This window comes from Notolabrus celidotus, chromosome 10 (assembly GCF_009762535.1).
Source record: "Notolabrus celidotus isolate fNotCel1 chromosome 10, fNotCel1.pri, whole genome shotgun sequence".
In the NCBI taxonomy this organism is placed as follows: Eukaryota; Metazoa; Chordata; class Actinopteri; order Labriformes; family Labridae; genus Notolabrus; species Notolabrus celidotus.
The window spans coordinates 23172356-23185161 of NC_048281.1; the positions used below are offsets into that span (position 1 = coordinate 23172356).

The window sequence follows — 12806 nt, forward strand, 5'->3', positions numbered from 1 at the left end:
TTTCAGATTTTTATTTGTTTTATTGTTCTGTTTGTTGCATTTATTTAATCAACTTTACATAGCTGGTCATTTAAAAAATGTAACTGGAGTTGTTCTGTACAGGGCTGAATACTGGGATTCATTTCCCTTCATTTAAAACATTCTTTCAGCTCATGAGTGTTGTCTTCATATACAGTGAAACTATGCAGACAGAGGAATGCTGTCTTGAGTCTTCTAACTGGTGAGGAATGTGATGTTCCTGATTGGACATTAGAGTCATGTTCTGTAACTGATAGATTCAAATCATTATGCTTTTATGTACAAGAATATATCAGTGTAAAACTTCTATAAGCTCCTGTACACATGCAAACATGGTATATCCAAGAAGCAATAAGTACCACTTTGATCCAGAGACATGTTCAAATGAGCAGGCAAAGTTTTAAATAAAACAGAACAAAAGAAAACACCGAAAGTGACTCGCTGGGTCTTAACTGGCATTAAATCACAAGCCTCTCAAACCGATCACATCTTCAAATACAGGGACTTGCTGCACTCTGCCATGCCTTCAGCTAACAAGACATGCATTCCTTACAGGGGTACCAAAAAGGTTTTTGCATGGCTCCCTCAAGGAATTCATGCAAACTATGACCATGGAATTTATCCTCAAAAAATATGCCACACACACACTCTCTGTCTCTCTCACTCTCATACCATACACAAACAGATCTTAAAGCATGTAGAACATCTGCAGTAGATATTACACAAACAAGACATGAGTATACAGCCACCTCAGTTGAACCAATGAGGACCAACTGACTTCACCATGCTTTAAAAATATGCAAAAGGGGCCAAAAGATGCCTTCAACTGAGGAAAATAAAGTTTAGAATTAAGGGAGCGTTCAAAGTGCCAATATGCTGTTATTTCACTGGATAAAGTTGGAAATACTGTTTTTTCCTATTGTCAAAAAAACAACAAAAAGAAAGAAACAAAAACAAAAAAAATAACGCAACAACAAAGCATTCATCTATCTCTAATACTGCTATGGTTAAGAAAATAATAAAGACATAAATCTTGAAAAATAGTGCACAAATTAAAACTTTGTAATTACAAAAGTTAAAAAAAAAAAGCTGAGGAATGTAACGTTTTTGCAAACGCTAATCAAATAGTGGTAAATGGTGCTTGTCTTGGGGACTACATTTAGCCACAGACAAAACATTCATTAGTGTTCTCATACTTAATCAAGTTGGTGTATATTAGATAGAATACAATGAACTACATTTGCCGTGTTCATGCCAATGTTGCAAGTGACTCAATAAGGGCCTGTGTCCATCAAGGACATTTTTTTTGAGCTGCCAGCACCCACAACCTCAATTTCAGAGCACCTCAGCCGGCACTTACTGTTGCTAGATTGTAAAAGTTGTCCTGTAGCACTTATACTTCCCTTAGTAGTGACCTTTAAGTCTGTGTTGAATTACTCTGTATGCTCAATATTTGCTTTCATTCAATAGCATTTCACAAAGAAAATGTAAAAGCAATTTGTAGCATTGTAGCGTTAGCAGCCACTTTAGATCTGGAAATTGTAACCTTGGAAAAAGAATGTGGTAGGTTGCCTCGATGTTGACCTCTGCTATTGTTGACAAAGTTTACATCAGAAGTCCCGCCCCTTCTTGTTTTTATTTGGTCAGTGATGAAGAAATGACACTGACGATTGCGACAGTGTTTTAAAGCTTTTCAACCGAGAGCTCTGTGAGCACAGCGACAAAAATTAGCCTACACCAGGGGCTTTTTGTGCTTAGGATGCTGAATCATGAAAACGCTGAACTGCATTGGTTACTGCAGAAAATGCTGCTAATGGACACAGGCCCTCATGCACCTTCAATAGTTTTTGGACAACATTAGCGATGGTGTGAAACAGAGAAATAAGCTATTGTACTTCAGACCAAGTAAGACAGATACTATATCACCAGACATCAGATGGACGAAGGACAGTATTTTTTAACATGTGCAATATACTGCAACAGCAAGCACTGTATTTCTACTTATCATACAGTAGATCTGCTGTGTGTGGTGGAATGTGCAACCAATCAATCACAAAAGCTAAAGAGAGAAAACATATCCACTCAGCGTCTCCTTGTTGACTTTATGTGAGGACAGCCCGGAGATTAGATAAGAGTCGGATTCAGAGGAGCAGAGATGAATGTCGCTGTACGAGTCTGAGCTCATAAATAGGATTGCATATGACATCCTATAGAGGTGTGTCAGAACATCTTCCCTTTGGACCCAAGGATGATGATGATGATGATGAAGATGCAGGGAACAATTCTGTCCTGTTGACTCTGAGAAGCCCCGCCTCTCTTCCCGGTCTGGTATCATCTGAAAAATTAATCAGCTGAAAAGTAATGAAGAGGAAGAGGAGAAGAAAACGTAACAAAAAAGTGACATTTTTAAAAGTTCCCGTATGTTTACATTTTACATGTAAAGTGTACTTAAACTGTAGCAGCTATGATAACACAACAAAGTAGGCAACCTGGGAAGGAGAGAGATGTTTGGAAACAGTTTAGTTTGAGTCAAACTATGGAACTAGTTGTATCGGTGGAGCCTTGGGTGGCACTGCATTCAAAACAACACGTTTACCGAGCATTGTTAAAAGAAGAGGTGATCCAACACAACGGTAAACATGCCCTGTCCATACTGTTAAGAACATTTGATATGTTTACTTTGAACTATCTTCAATTAAACATAGACTAAAATTTTATTTTGAATCAACATTTGCTGTGTCCAAACTCTTATGGAATTGAGGTTGCATTTAAAGTTCCAGCTAATAACTGTGTGTACCAGACTATATCACTTTTATCAGATTTAACTCTGTTTTCCTCTCAATAAGGCTCCAGCCTCAGTTCTCTTTTCACGCATGTACAAATATTACTTCACTCAGCACTATATACTGTATTATACATATTGCACTGCTGTCCCTATTTTTCAGATCCATGGTTACTTTCCTCTATTTGCAGACAGAAAATATTAGCTTGACCTGAGAGTAAAGAGCAGATTGAGTGCAAGTATGAAAAAAATTAAGTGAAGACGCAAAGGTCACTTTAGTGGAGATGTTTAACATCTTGACAGGAATCTATTCAGTCCTTAAAATGTTCTGTGTGAAATTAATCAAGATGATAAAACAGAGCAGGAGTTAGGACAGATCTGACATCAGTACTTCAGCTCTCTTCAGAGTGCAAATCCAACAAAAACTCCTTACAGAGACAAGAGACAGCTTGTGCAGACAGAGTAACTGTTCTGACCTCCATTTCTTACCAAAGTGTTTATGGTTCAGTCAGTGTTACTGCACACTACATCACAGGGTACCTTTCCTTTTTATTGTTTCCATAGACATCCCAGCTGTTTTCGAAAACCAACAGTAAGAAAGAAAGCCCTACAAATCAAATTCTATTGACGATAGCATGGAGGGATAGCTTTAGACACTTTTCAAAGTAAACCAGAAGAGAAACGCGGGGCATCAGTTTGGAAAAAGTTGTTCTGTCTTTAGAGGAAGTGGTTAACGTGTGTTTGATGCATTTCAACCTGAGGAAGGTGTGGGTCGAGGCCAACAACAGAGACTTAACTGCTGCTTCATTGTGGTCTCAATGTAGACTTCCTTTGTTCTTTGAAGAATTTTCTTCCGACTTTTTTCTGCAGATCTGAATCTAAATGACCACATTTGTCAGTCATTCTCCAACAGATCCATGCTATTCTACACCTGTAGCTGTCGTATTTCAGATTATGCATTGTTCAGTTTTTCATTTCCCTCCAAGTTGAATACTCCATCTTCTTGTTATGAGATTGACAGCAAAGAGGTCAGACTGTTCTTGTTCCTGCAGCTCTTTCTGCTTATCTTAACGTGTGAGAAATGCAATTTCTTTTTCCTTTGATTCTCCATAGCAGAGTCACAAATGATGTGTTACATATTTACCAAGGCAGCTAGAACTTGCTACCATTACATCCGAGCAATGCACATGGTGTGGGCTATCACATGGACGAACTTTGCAAAGACAAGGTTAAGTTAAGACTTGGCTCAAGTCTGTCTGGTGTGAAAAGTCTCAGTGCAGGACCTGTCTTAACAGAAACTGTCTGAGAAATTACAACCAGGCTTAGTTCACATCAGTTAGTGAAAATAAGTCCAATGTTGTTAGTATTACACTAGTAAACATGTTTTGTTTTTTTTTCACAAACAGACTCACCTTCTTTGTGAAGGAAACACTTCCAAAGGCAGAAGCAGAGAGACATGACCAGCAGTGCTGCCACCGTGGTGACTGAGATCAGGATGGTGAGAGCCGTCCCAACTAGGAGAGAAATGGACACATTTCTTTAAAATAGATTGAACTGGTTAAATGACGTAATTAAATGACATGAAGGGGAAAATGTGGTTATGTTTTCGTAACATTACTAGACCTGTGTTAAACTGGACTGGGCTAATAAACACTAATTGGATTTTAAATGAGGTAGTGCCACTGACTTCATTCTGTGAAGTTTGTGCTCCAGGACTAAGATGTCACACATGATGCATATGTGCACATTTGAAACACACATTTTGATCAAGCAGCAGCAAGAATTGAAGCCAATGCTGAAGTGTGAGGCTGACTCCAGAAATACCAGAAACCACATACACACAAATTCAAAAAAGACAAGCTTTACAGCAGAAATAAACATGTTTACAGCATGGTACAAAAAATGAGTGTACTCTGGATAGTTAATTTCTTGATCTGCACACACTGTAAAAGGGGTGAATTTTTTCATAAAGCGGTTCAGAAACAGATGGGTGATGTCACAGATACTACCTCCATTTATTATACAGTCTGATTATGATGCAGTCAAACTAATAATTTCTTTTGTTTTACTTCAACACTGTACAATATAGATAATTTTATAGAAGGGAGATCACACTATATGAATTTTAAACATAATGTACTGTTAATAAACATCAGAGACCAGCAATAAAAGATTAACAAAAACATAACTCAGGTGGTTTGAGCTTTTTACATTAAGAGTTTATCTTATCTCATATTGAACCTTTCAGACTACAGCTGGATTACTCTCTAACTCTTTCAAAATGAACTGTGACAAAGCATGCCTCTATGAAAAAGGGCAGTTTCAAGCATACATGAGGCTGAACATCATGTAGCAAAATAATTAAGAACAAAGAGGAGTTGGTTAAATGTGCATATTTTGTTTATCTTTTGTGTTCAGTTTGTTTTTCATTTTTGAAGGGATAAAGCTTCCACACGCTGCACTCTGCTAGGCCCTCAACTTTCTGCTCTCTACTCGAATATTCTTAGCGGTAACGGCTCGGCAGGCTTCTAGGTGTGCTTTTCAAAAACATATATATTAATGATGACACAAATAACTTTGAGATTTAAAAGAAACATGAAGATCTCTAAAAACAAAAAAAACAATCTAAAGTTTTGAGGAAGTGTATCAGCAACTCACTTTTTGTGTTCATGGATACAGCAATCGGTGACTCGAGCCCTTTGTGGTGCACCAAGCATTTGACTGACACGTCTTTCAGCAGCCCTGATTGGACTGTCAGCGTGCTGATGACCAGAGTGGTCCCGTCCACCAGTGGGAGCTGCGTCGTTACTGGAGGGCCCATGGTGCGGTTATCCCTCTCCACATTCCACACGATCTCTACTGGGGGGCGAGACACCGAGGTGCAATTGGCTTCGATCACACCTGGAGAGGTAGTCTTGTAGCTCACCTGAGGTTTGGGCAGCACTGGGAGGAGTAAACATAGAACTGATATTAACTCACTATAACACACAAAAACAATCTCATCCTCTTGTGCATGGAAAATATCACATTTAAGCATGACGTTCTTCTTTTTGATCATGTGTTGTGAAGGGAAAGCAAAAACAAGAAGGCTGGGAATGTTAGCACAAAAGATGATACTTTGAAGCCTTTGGATAAGCTCAGATTTTTGAATTCTTGCACACTTAAGATCCACAAATGAATCTCTGGCTGTTTTCAATCTCTTTCTCTCTGGGCTGAGGGAGGAATGTGATACGTTGGAGCTGAGAGCGTTTTTGTTGGCAAGAACACGGTTAGCCACAGTTATTTCACCCTCATAGTTTTAGCCTCTTTTCAGAGTTCTAGGCAGTGAACCTAAACCTCCATTGGGGTGGGGTGTTATCAGATTTAAAGGTGAGTCAAAACACAAGAAAAACATTGTAACAGTCCCAACCACAATGCCCTGTGAACAAGCTCAAAGCTGGTGTGAAATTGGGGTTCTTATCCAAAATGAAATTCCATAGTTTATCTAAAACGTTCCCATATCTTTTAACCACATTTGTAACGTACGTCGAACACGCAATGGTAATTCACTACAGAGCACTGCTGTGATTCCCAAACTGGGGGACATGACACCAGGTGGGGCCCAGAGGCATTACATGGGGGGTACACCAAGGCAATGCACTGGGTTTTTCAGAGCTAGCAAAGCATAGCCAATTTTGTACAATGACTGATGGGTAAATGTGATGCTGACAATGAATCAACACTAAACGTCACAACATGACAAAATAAAGACAGGAAATAATGACAAGTCATCCCCCGCCCTCGGTTTAACCTCCTACAATGGTGAAAAATATTAAATTAGTAAAAAGTATCATGTGCGATTTCAAAATAGCTCTCATATAGCTTGTTTAAATCTTACTAGCGCTATATAAATCCTATGAATTATTATTCTTATTATTGTAACTATAACACTTAATACTGAGTATTGGGTCTTGTTTGTATGTAATTTGATTTAAATGATGATGAAGGACTTTTAGTTGAGTTTTGACATCCCAGTTCTTTTAGCTCTGTATTTTGTCTCCACCAACTCCTTATAAGCTGCTAAATGCTCAATTTTTTTTTCCCACCTTGTCACCAAATGTGTCTGTCTGCTATTTGGTGCTGTTTAGGTGGTGTACAGTTTGTTTGATTTGGCTTAAACCAACCAAAGAAAAACTATGAGAACAGTGGGGTGAACCAAAACAGTAACTTCTAATTGTAAGTCTATACTTTTGCATGTACTGTATTATCTCTCACCTTTTAGGGGCATGTTAGAGAGGAGTGAGCTTCAAAACAGCTCGACTGGGATGTGTATGGGAGGCTCCTAGCAGCATTAAACATTAGCATGGATGCTAGTCAAGCCCCTCAACCAGAAACACCTACTGTACTGTACAGTCTGATGTCAAACAAAAGCCCATCTGTTTGTTGAGATAACTTTGAGTGAAAGGGAATGGGAGAGAAGTGGAAAAGCAAATGAGCAGAAAGAGAGCGAGGAAGACAAAGCACAGAGGGAATCAGTGTCTGATGCAAACACTGACACAGTCAGGACCTCGCTCCCTGCCTCCATCATTCTCTCCAATGGACCATTCTTCACATGGACACACTGTTCTGTGTTTGCATGTGTTAAAATATCAGCCCACAGCTTAGGCTCACTCTATCATGAAAAAAAGTTCAGCATTCCTGTTTTATCCTCAGAGGTACTCAAGTTTCCAGCAGACATAAAGTCAAAGTCTCTTAGGCTTTAAACACATCCGACTCGTTTTTGTTACACTCTTGTCTTTCCAGCTTCTACTTTTAGTGTATGAACTTTTCATTCACAATTTGCTTTGATTTTTCTTTAACGGAAAGTCAATATGGGACTTTGAAAGGGTAGTCAAATCATTGTTTCTTCTTTAGTTCAAAGTAACTTTCTTTGTTTCTACAGGCTGTGTTTCATTGAAGAACACTGACAGATGAATATCTTCTGGTGCGCACATGTGCAGAAACACAAGGAGAGAAAACATAAGAAAAACCGAAACCACATGAGCATCAGAATCTTTGTGTGGCTTGCTCAGGCAGCATGAGACACAAATCAATTTGAAGCTTAACTTGAAATTAGTTAAACATTTTTGATTTTTAAAATGTGTTTTCTGTTACCTTTCTACAGCTCAAGTCAGCTGCTGATAGGACCAAAGCCAAGGCAGCTGTCACCCTATATTCCCAGTCTTTATGCTGAAGTAGGCTGAACTAAGCTGCTGAAGGTAGCCTTATATAACCATATGAACATATGAACATCTGGTAAAAGATTTCTAAGGATGCCTTGGCTCCACCAGCCTAATATATCAGTGCCCATAAAGGCGGTATGTTGGCTTCACTTCTCAAAACAGGAGGAGAAGGAGGTATTAATATTCAGTCAAGAAACCCATCTGTTCCTGAAGCGCTGCTTTGAAGCCTATCATGGGCAGGTGCCATGTTGGAAATGCTGAACACAACCAAACTTTGTCCAAGCTAGTGTGAGATAAAGAGGCAGGCATATAGCCTTTTCGCTAACAACTACAGGATGCCCCCGTCAATCAAGACAGCCATGTCCTTATTGGGCAAAACTTGTAAGTTATAAAATAATTCACCCACGTACAGTGTGCCCCGATAGAGAAATTAGCTATTCAGACCTAAACCATTTTTTGAAACTGGCTGTAAACATGTTTATTATTGCTGCAAAGATCGTCTTTTTTAAATGGGTGTGTATGTGGTTTCCGATGTTTCTGCAGGCAGCCTCAAGCAGACGCTTGATGAACTGCATTTTTAACACTTCTGCATGGGCTTCATATTTTAAGACCGGAGGTTGCAGCTCAAGTTTCCCTAATTCACACAGGTTGCAAGTTCTGCTCAGTGGTTAGAGTGTGTGACCTGTATTCAGTGGTTACAGTTCTCTAGGTAGCAGCCCTAAGCACTTTGGTGCAGGCCCCCACCCCACTTCTTTCTCCTAATATTTGTTATGTTCATGAAATCTAAAGACCAGCAATAGTATAGCTGTCTTGGAAACAGCTGTTTACCATAGGTGGCGAGGCAAACCGTGGAGCTCTTCAGCCCTTCAGGATGTGTGCTGTACATGCAGGTGTAGCAGCCCTCGTCCTCGATAGCAACAGGCTGGATGATGAGCTGGCTGTCGGACAGGGAGGCACTCAGCCAGACTCTCCCCTGGTAAGATGGCTCTATCATGGGGTCACTGCGCTTTGCATAGGAGGCAACCTCTACAGAGTCTCCGTGCAGAGGGGTGTGTCTCCACGTGATCTCCTGCACTTTTTCGGGTAAACCATAGGAGCAGGTGAGGGAGGCCTTCTTGCCGCTCACTGCTGTCTTGTTGCCGTCGACAGTGATTCGTGCTGAGGCCGAAGAGGAGGAGAAGAAAGAGACAGAAGGTAAAAAAACAGGGCAATGCTATTATCCAGGAATATGAGGCACCAAAACAGAAACCCATCACTGGAATCTGCAGCAGCTGTTTCTAGTTAGAAATGTGAACCCTCCTTCCCCCAGCGCTTTATTAACCTGACTGGCAGATCAACTTGTGTTCAGAGGTCAGGAGGGGGTAGGGACATCTATATTCACATATTTTCTCAGTAAATCCCTAAAGTACATTAATAATGTGGTCACACGGAGAGGTAAATGTTGTTTTGGTGGGCGGGAGAATTGGTTTGGTTTGATAGCAATGGGCGGGAGCGCAGTGAAAGCATGCAAAATCAGTTATGTTGCTTTCAGCTTTTACCATAATTATGAGCAGCAGGGATAAAAACTGCTTAAGACAGATGGCAGGAATTTCTGACACAAACAATATCTCACAGAATGAGCGAAGTCAAAAATTGTGTGTGGGCTAAACGGCTGCATGTGCACCAGCACTGGCACTTGAAATGTCAACACTGTTACTTAATATACAGCAACATTACAGCTAACTTATACGGCTCTCCTTTGATTTAATGTAGTTTCACTGGATGCCTCAGCTCTTCTATCTAATGTCTAAGGGTGAGTTGGGTGTTGTCCTGTAACAACACAGTCACTACTAAACCTCTGCTCAAGAGGAAGCCTCTCCCACCTGGTTCATGACCTTCTTAAGTGTATCATAATAGCAGAGTCAACTCTTGGCTTGTACTGTAGAAACTAATGTGTCATCTGAATGCCTTCTGTAGGGGGTTAAAACATGTCAAGCAATATGTTTTTTGGCTTTATCCCAGCATTTCACAGGCTAAGATCAAGCTATATTCTTTTGATGTTTATTAATTAACATACTATTTAAACAGATTGGTTTTTAACGATGTTTAATGGAACAAAAATATAATTATTTAGCCGAGATGTATTTCTTTTTAAAGGCATTGATGGCCATTATTTGCCAGCAGTAGAAAGAAAATGAGGGGACACAATCTGTTACAAGTAGCTTAAGATTAGCCGTTCCTTACAAAGTGACCACACAGACCATTATTGATTCTGCTGTCATTATCAAGTCTACTTACAGGTAACAGTGAGGCAGGTGTGCCCCTGCTTCGAACCAGAAGGATGCAAATCAAAGATGCAGGTGTAGCATCCCTCGTCACGGAAGCCCACTCTGCGGATAGTGATAGCTGAGGTGTCTTTTGGAGAAATGGCAAGCTCCACATGCTGCTGTCCGCTCACACTGTCTTTGAGGCCGGGCTGGTAAGTCAGCAGGGTCTGGTTCTGGTCATCCAGCCATCGCACCTGCCTCAAAGACTCACCTCGATCCCTCATAACAGTGCAAGTCAGGGTGAAGGGGTTTTCAACAGGAGCTTCAAGGCGCTCTGGTGCTGTTACCCTGCCTGCAAGAGCAATAAATTATAAAATGATTACCATTTGTTGAGTTCACAGTTTGAATTTTTGCATTTCTTTCTGGCATGGCATACTCACCCTGTAGTCCGCCCACCATCAACAGGACTAAACACACCTGCAGACCTATCCTACAGGAGGCCTGGGTCATCATCTTCATCATTGCTCATTTATCAGGGAGGTCTATGAGTACAACTGAGATGTGGAAAAAAGAAGGTTAGTACAGTCTAAAAAAATGACTAACCTGCTATAGTTCTTATAACTTTTGGTCCAAAAGTGATAACAAGGGATTTCTATGATCAAACATTTTTCACCCCTTCTCCCAAACAGCCTCTGTGTTCACTAGATGCCGTCTGACCCTCTTACCTAAAGTGCTTCCAACTGAATTAATAGTTTCTTTTAATTAAAAGTCTCTTTAATACCACTGTAATGCAATGTACAAAGATGTTAAGATCTACCCTTATCAGTGGATATCAGAGTTGTTAGCACACTTTCAACATTTAAACAGTTTCTCTCTGTGAAATGTATTGGTAGGGAAGATTCAAGTGTAATACCAGTAATTGCAATAAGCTAAATTAAATATACAACTTTAATATAGAAAATTACACACCAATTATGTGAGAAAGTTAACTGCATACTCTGAAACTGTTGCTTTAGTAAAAAAGAAAAACGGTTTATAACCAAAGAGATGGAAAATAACTGATCTGCTCTGATCTACATATTACTTTACCCCTCTTATATAAATCTAAAACTTACCTCCACTTGTCCAACAGTAAAAAGGTGATAACCAAAAAGTTGAAGATGTTCTACCTCTGCAACATCTTACCCGTCCTTATGATCCAGCAGTCTTCTGAAACATCACCTCACAAGCGACAAACAAGTTTTTTTACCCATCCCACTGTTTTCTATCGCGCGCACCATCAGCACAATGAGCACCAGTCGGAGGCAGCTCCGAACTCCTGTCTGCTGGATATGGCAGAGCTCTTAGTGGAGGAGAATACACATAATTGTTATGAGCCAACAGCGCTCTCCAGTGTCGAGTACCGTGTGTTTTCTTTTGAAACTAGTTGAATGTTCTAGTGATGTGTCGGTCGCGAAAAAATCCGGGGTGAACGATGGGAGCCTTATTTTCATTTTCCGTCTTTTCATGTTAACGCCTCACGTGATTGGAAAGGTGAGAAAACGAGTGACTGCAGGAAACGCAGTAAAATGTGGACGCATTTCAACAGCATAGACAGTTTAAAACAGGGGTGTCCAAAGTGCGGCCCAAGGTCCATTTATTTATGGCCCCAAGCTTCCATCTTAAATTGTGTTATTTATAGCACAGAAATTAATCACAGTTTCTTTCTACAAACAAAACTAAAGTCAATCCAGAACCGTCTCAAAAAGCTTCATATGGACTACCTGTCTAAAGCCAAAGCTCTGGGAATTCTGCAAGACGGCAATAAAGAAGAAACACAAGAACTCTTAAAGCTGACAGGTTTTCAAATTAATGTTTTTATCATGATGTGAAAATGTTCTTGATGAACACTAAAACTTCAGGAGACACAAAAGAGGACACAAGACAAGATCAAAATTAAGAAATTGTGGAGAAAAGGCAAAATTTGGTGCATAAAAAATGTTCAGAACTCAAGAAAATAATTATTTTGTTCTTAAAATGTTGTCTGCTGGTCAGAAAAGTCTTAAAAACAACATGAAAAAGAAGTGTGATGAAATCTAGATCATGATTCTGCCATACGAAAATAATGAGACAATATTTTTTTACCACATTACCCGACCCGAATGAAAAACATTTTCCTCTAGAAGAAGATAAAGTTTGATCATGTGTACATGGCTTGTGGAGAACTGAGGACTTCCTAGTTACGGATTTATTGAGACAACATTTAAAATAATTGTTATTAAATATTTCATAACTTGTATGATTCCTAAGTCTCAGTAGGAGCCACTGGCCCTGAGGTATTCTGACAACATCATATGTGGCCCTCTTTGAAAAAAGTTTGGACACCCCTGGTTTAAAAGCAGAGTGTTGACTGTGCAATGTGAAAGTGTCATCAATCAGGCTACACAAAAAACCTGCAAAGACACTGTCTGTGAAGGTTCTCAGTCATCCAGATCATGGACATTCGAAGTGTTTATCCATTAGTGCAATTGGAAGAAAGGGAACCTGGTGTTAATGAAGGTGTTAACAAGTTTATAAATA

At 39.8% G+C, this 12806-nt stretch overlaps 1 protein-coding gene across 2 annotated transcripts; it reads right to left on the reverse strand.

Annotated features, from left to right (window-relative positions):
• On the reverse strand, positions 1–11733 carry zgc:113337 (uncharacterized protein LOC503741 homolog). 2 transcript variants are annotated; one of them, XM_034693193.1, is made up of 7 exons: positions 11363–11733; positions 10688–10801; positions 10279–10599; positions 8830–9159; positions 5459–5743; positions 4213–4314; positions 1–2353 (listed from the first exon to the last, which is right to left on the reverse strand). In XM_034693193.1, exons 2-7 carry the CDS (start codon positions 10767–10769, stop codon positions 2226–2228), a joined length of 1248 nt encoding a protein of 415 aa, XP_034549084.1. In that variant the 5' UTR covers positions 10770–10801; positions 11363–11733; the 3' UTR covers positions 1–2225. The 2 variants fall into 2 exon arrangements, with proteins under 2 accessions (XP_034549084.1, XP_034549085.1); XM_034693194.1 differs by having other exon boundaries at positions 1–2369.
• Positions 11734–12806: the final 1073 nt, after the last annotated feature.

What these genes read in the sequence shown, in the direction of transcription:
- zgc:113337 (XM_034693193.1), bottom strand. Translation starts at nt 10,769, where the DNA reads ATGATGAAGATGATGACCCAGGCCTCCTGTAGGATAGGTCTGCAGGTG. An exon ending in GATGGTGGGCGGACTACAGG is followed by an intron (nt 10,600 to 10,687) that starts GTGAGTATGCCA and finishes TTGCTCTTGCAG; the next exon opens with GCAGGGTAACAGCACCAGAG. An exon ending in TGTATCCATGAACACAAAAA is followed by an intron (nt 4,315 to 5,458) that starts GTGAGTTGCTGA and finishes TTTCTCTCCTAG; the next exon opens with TTGGGACGGCTCTCACCATC.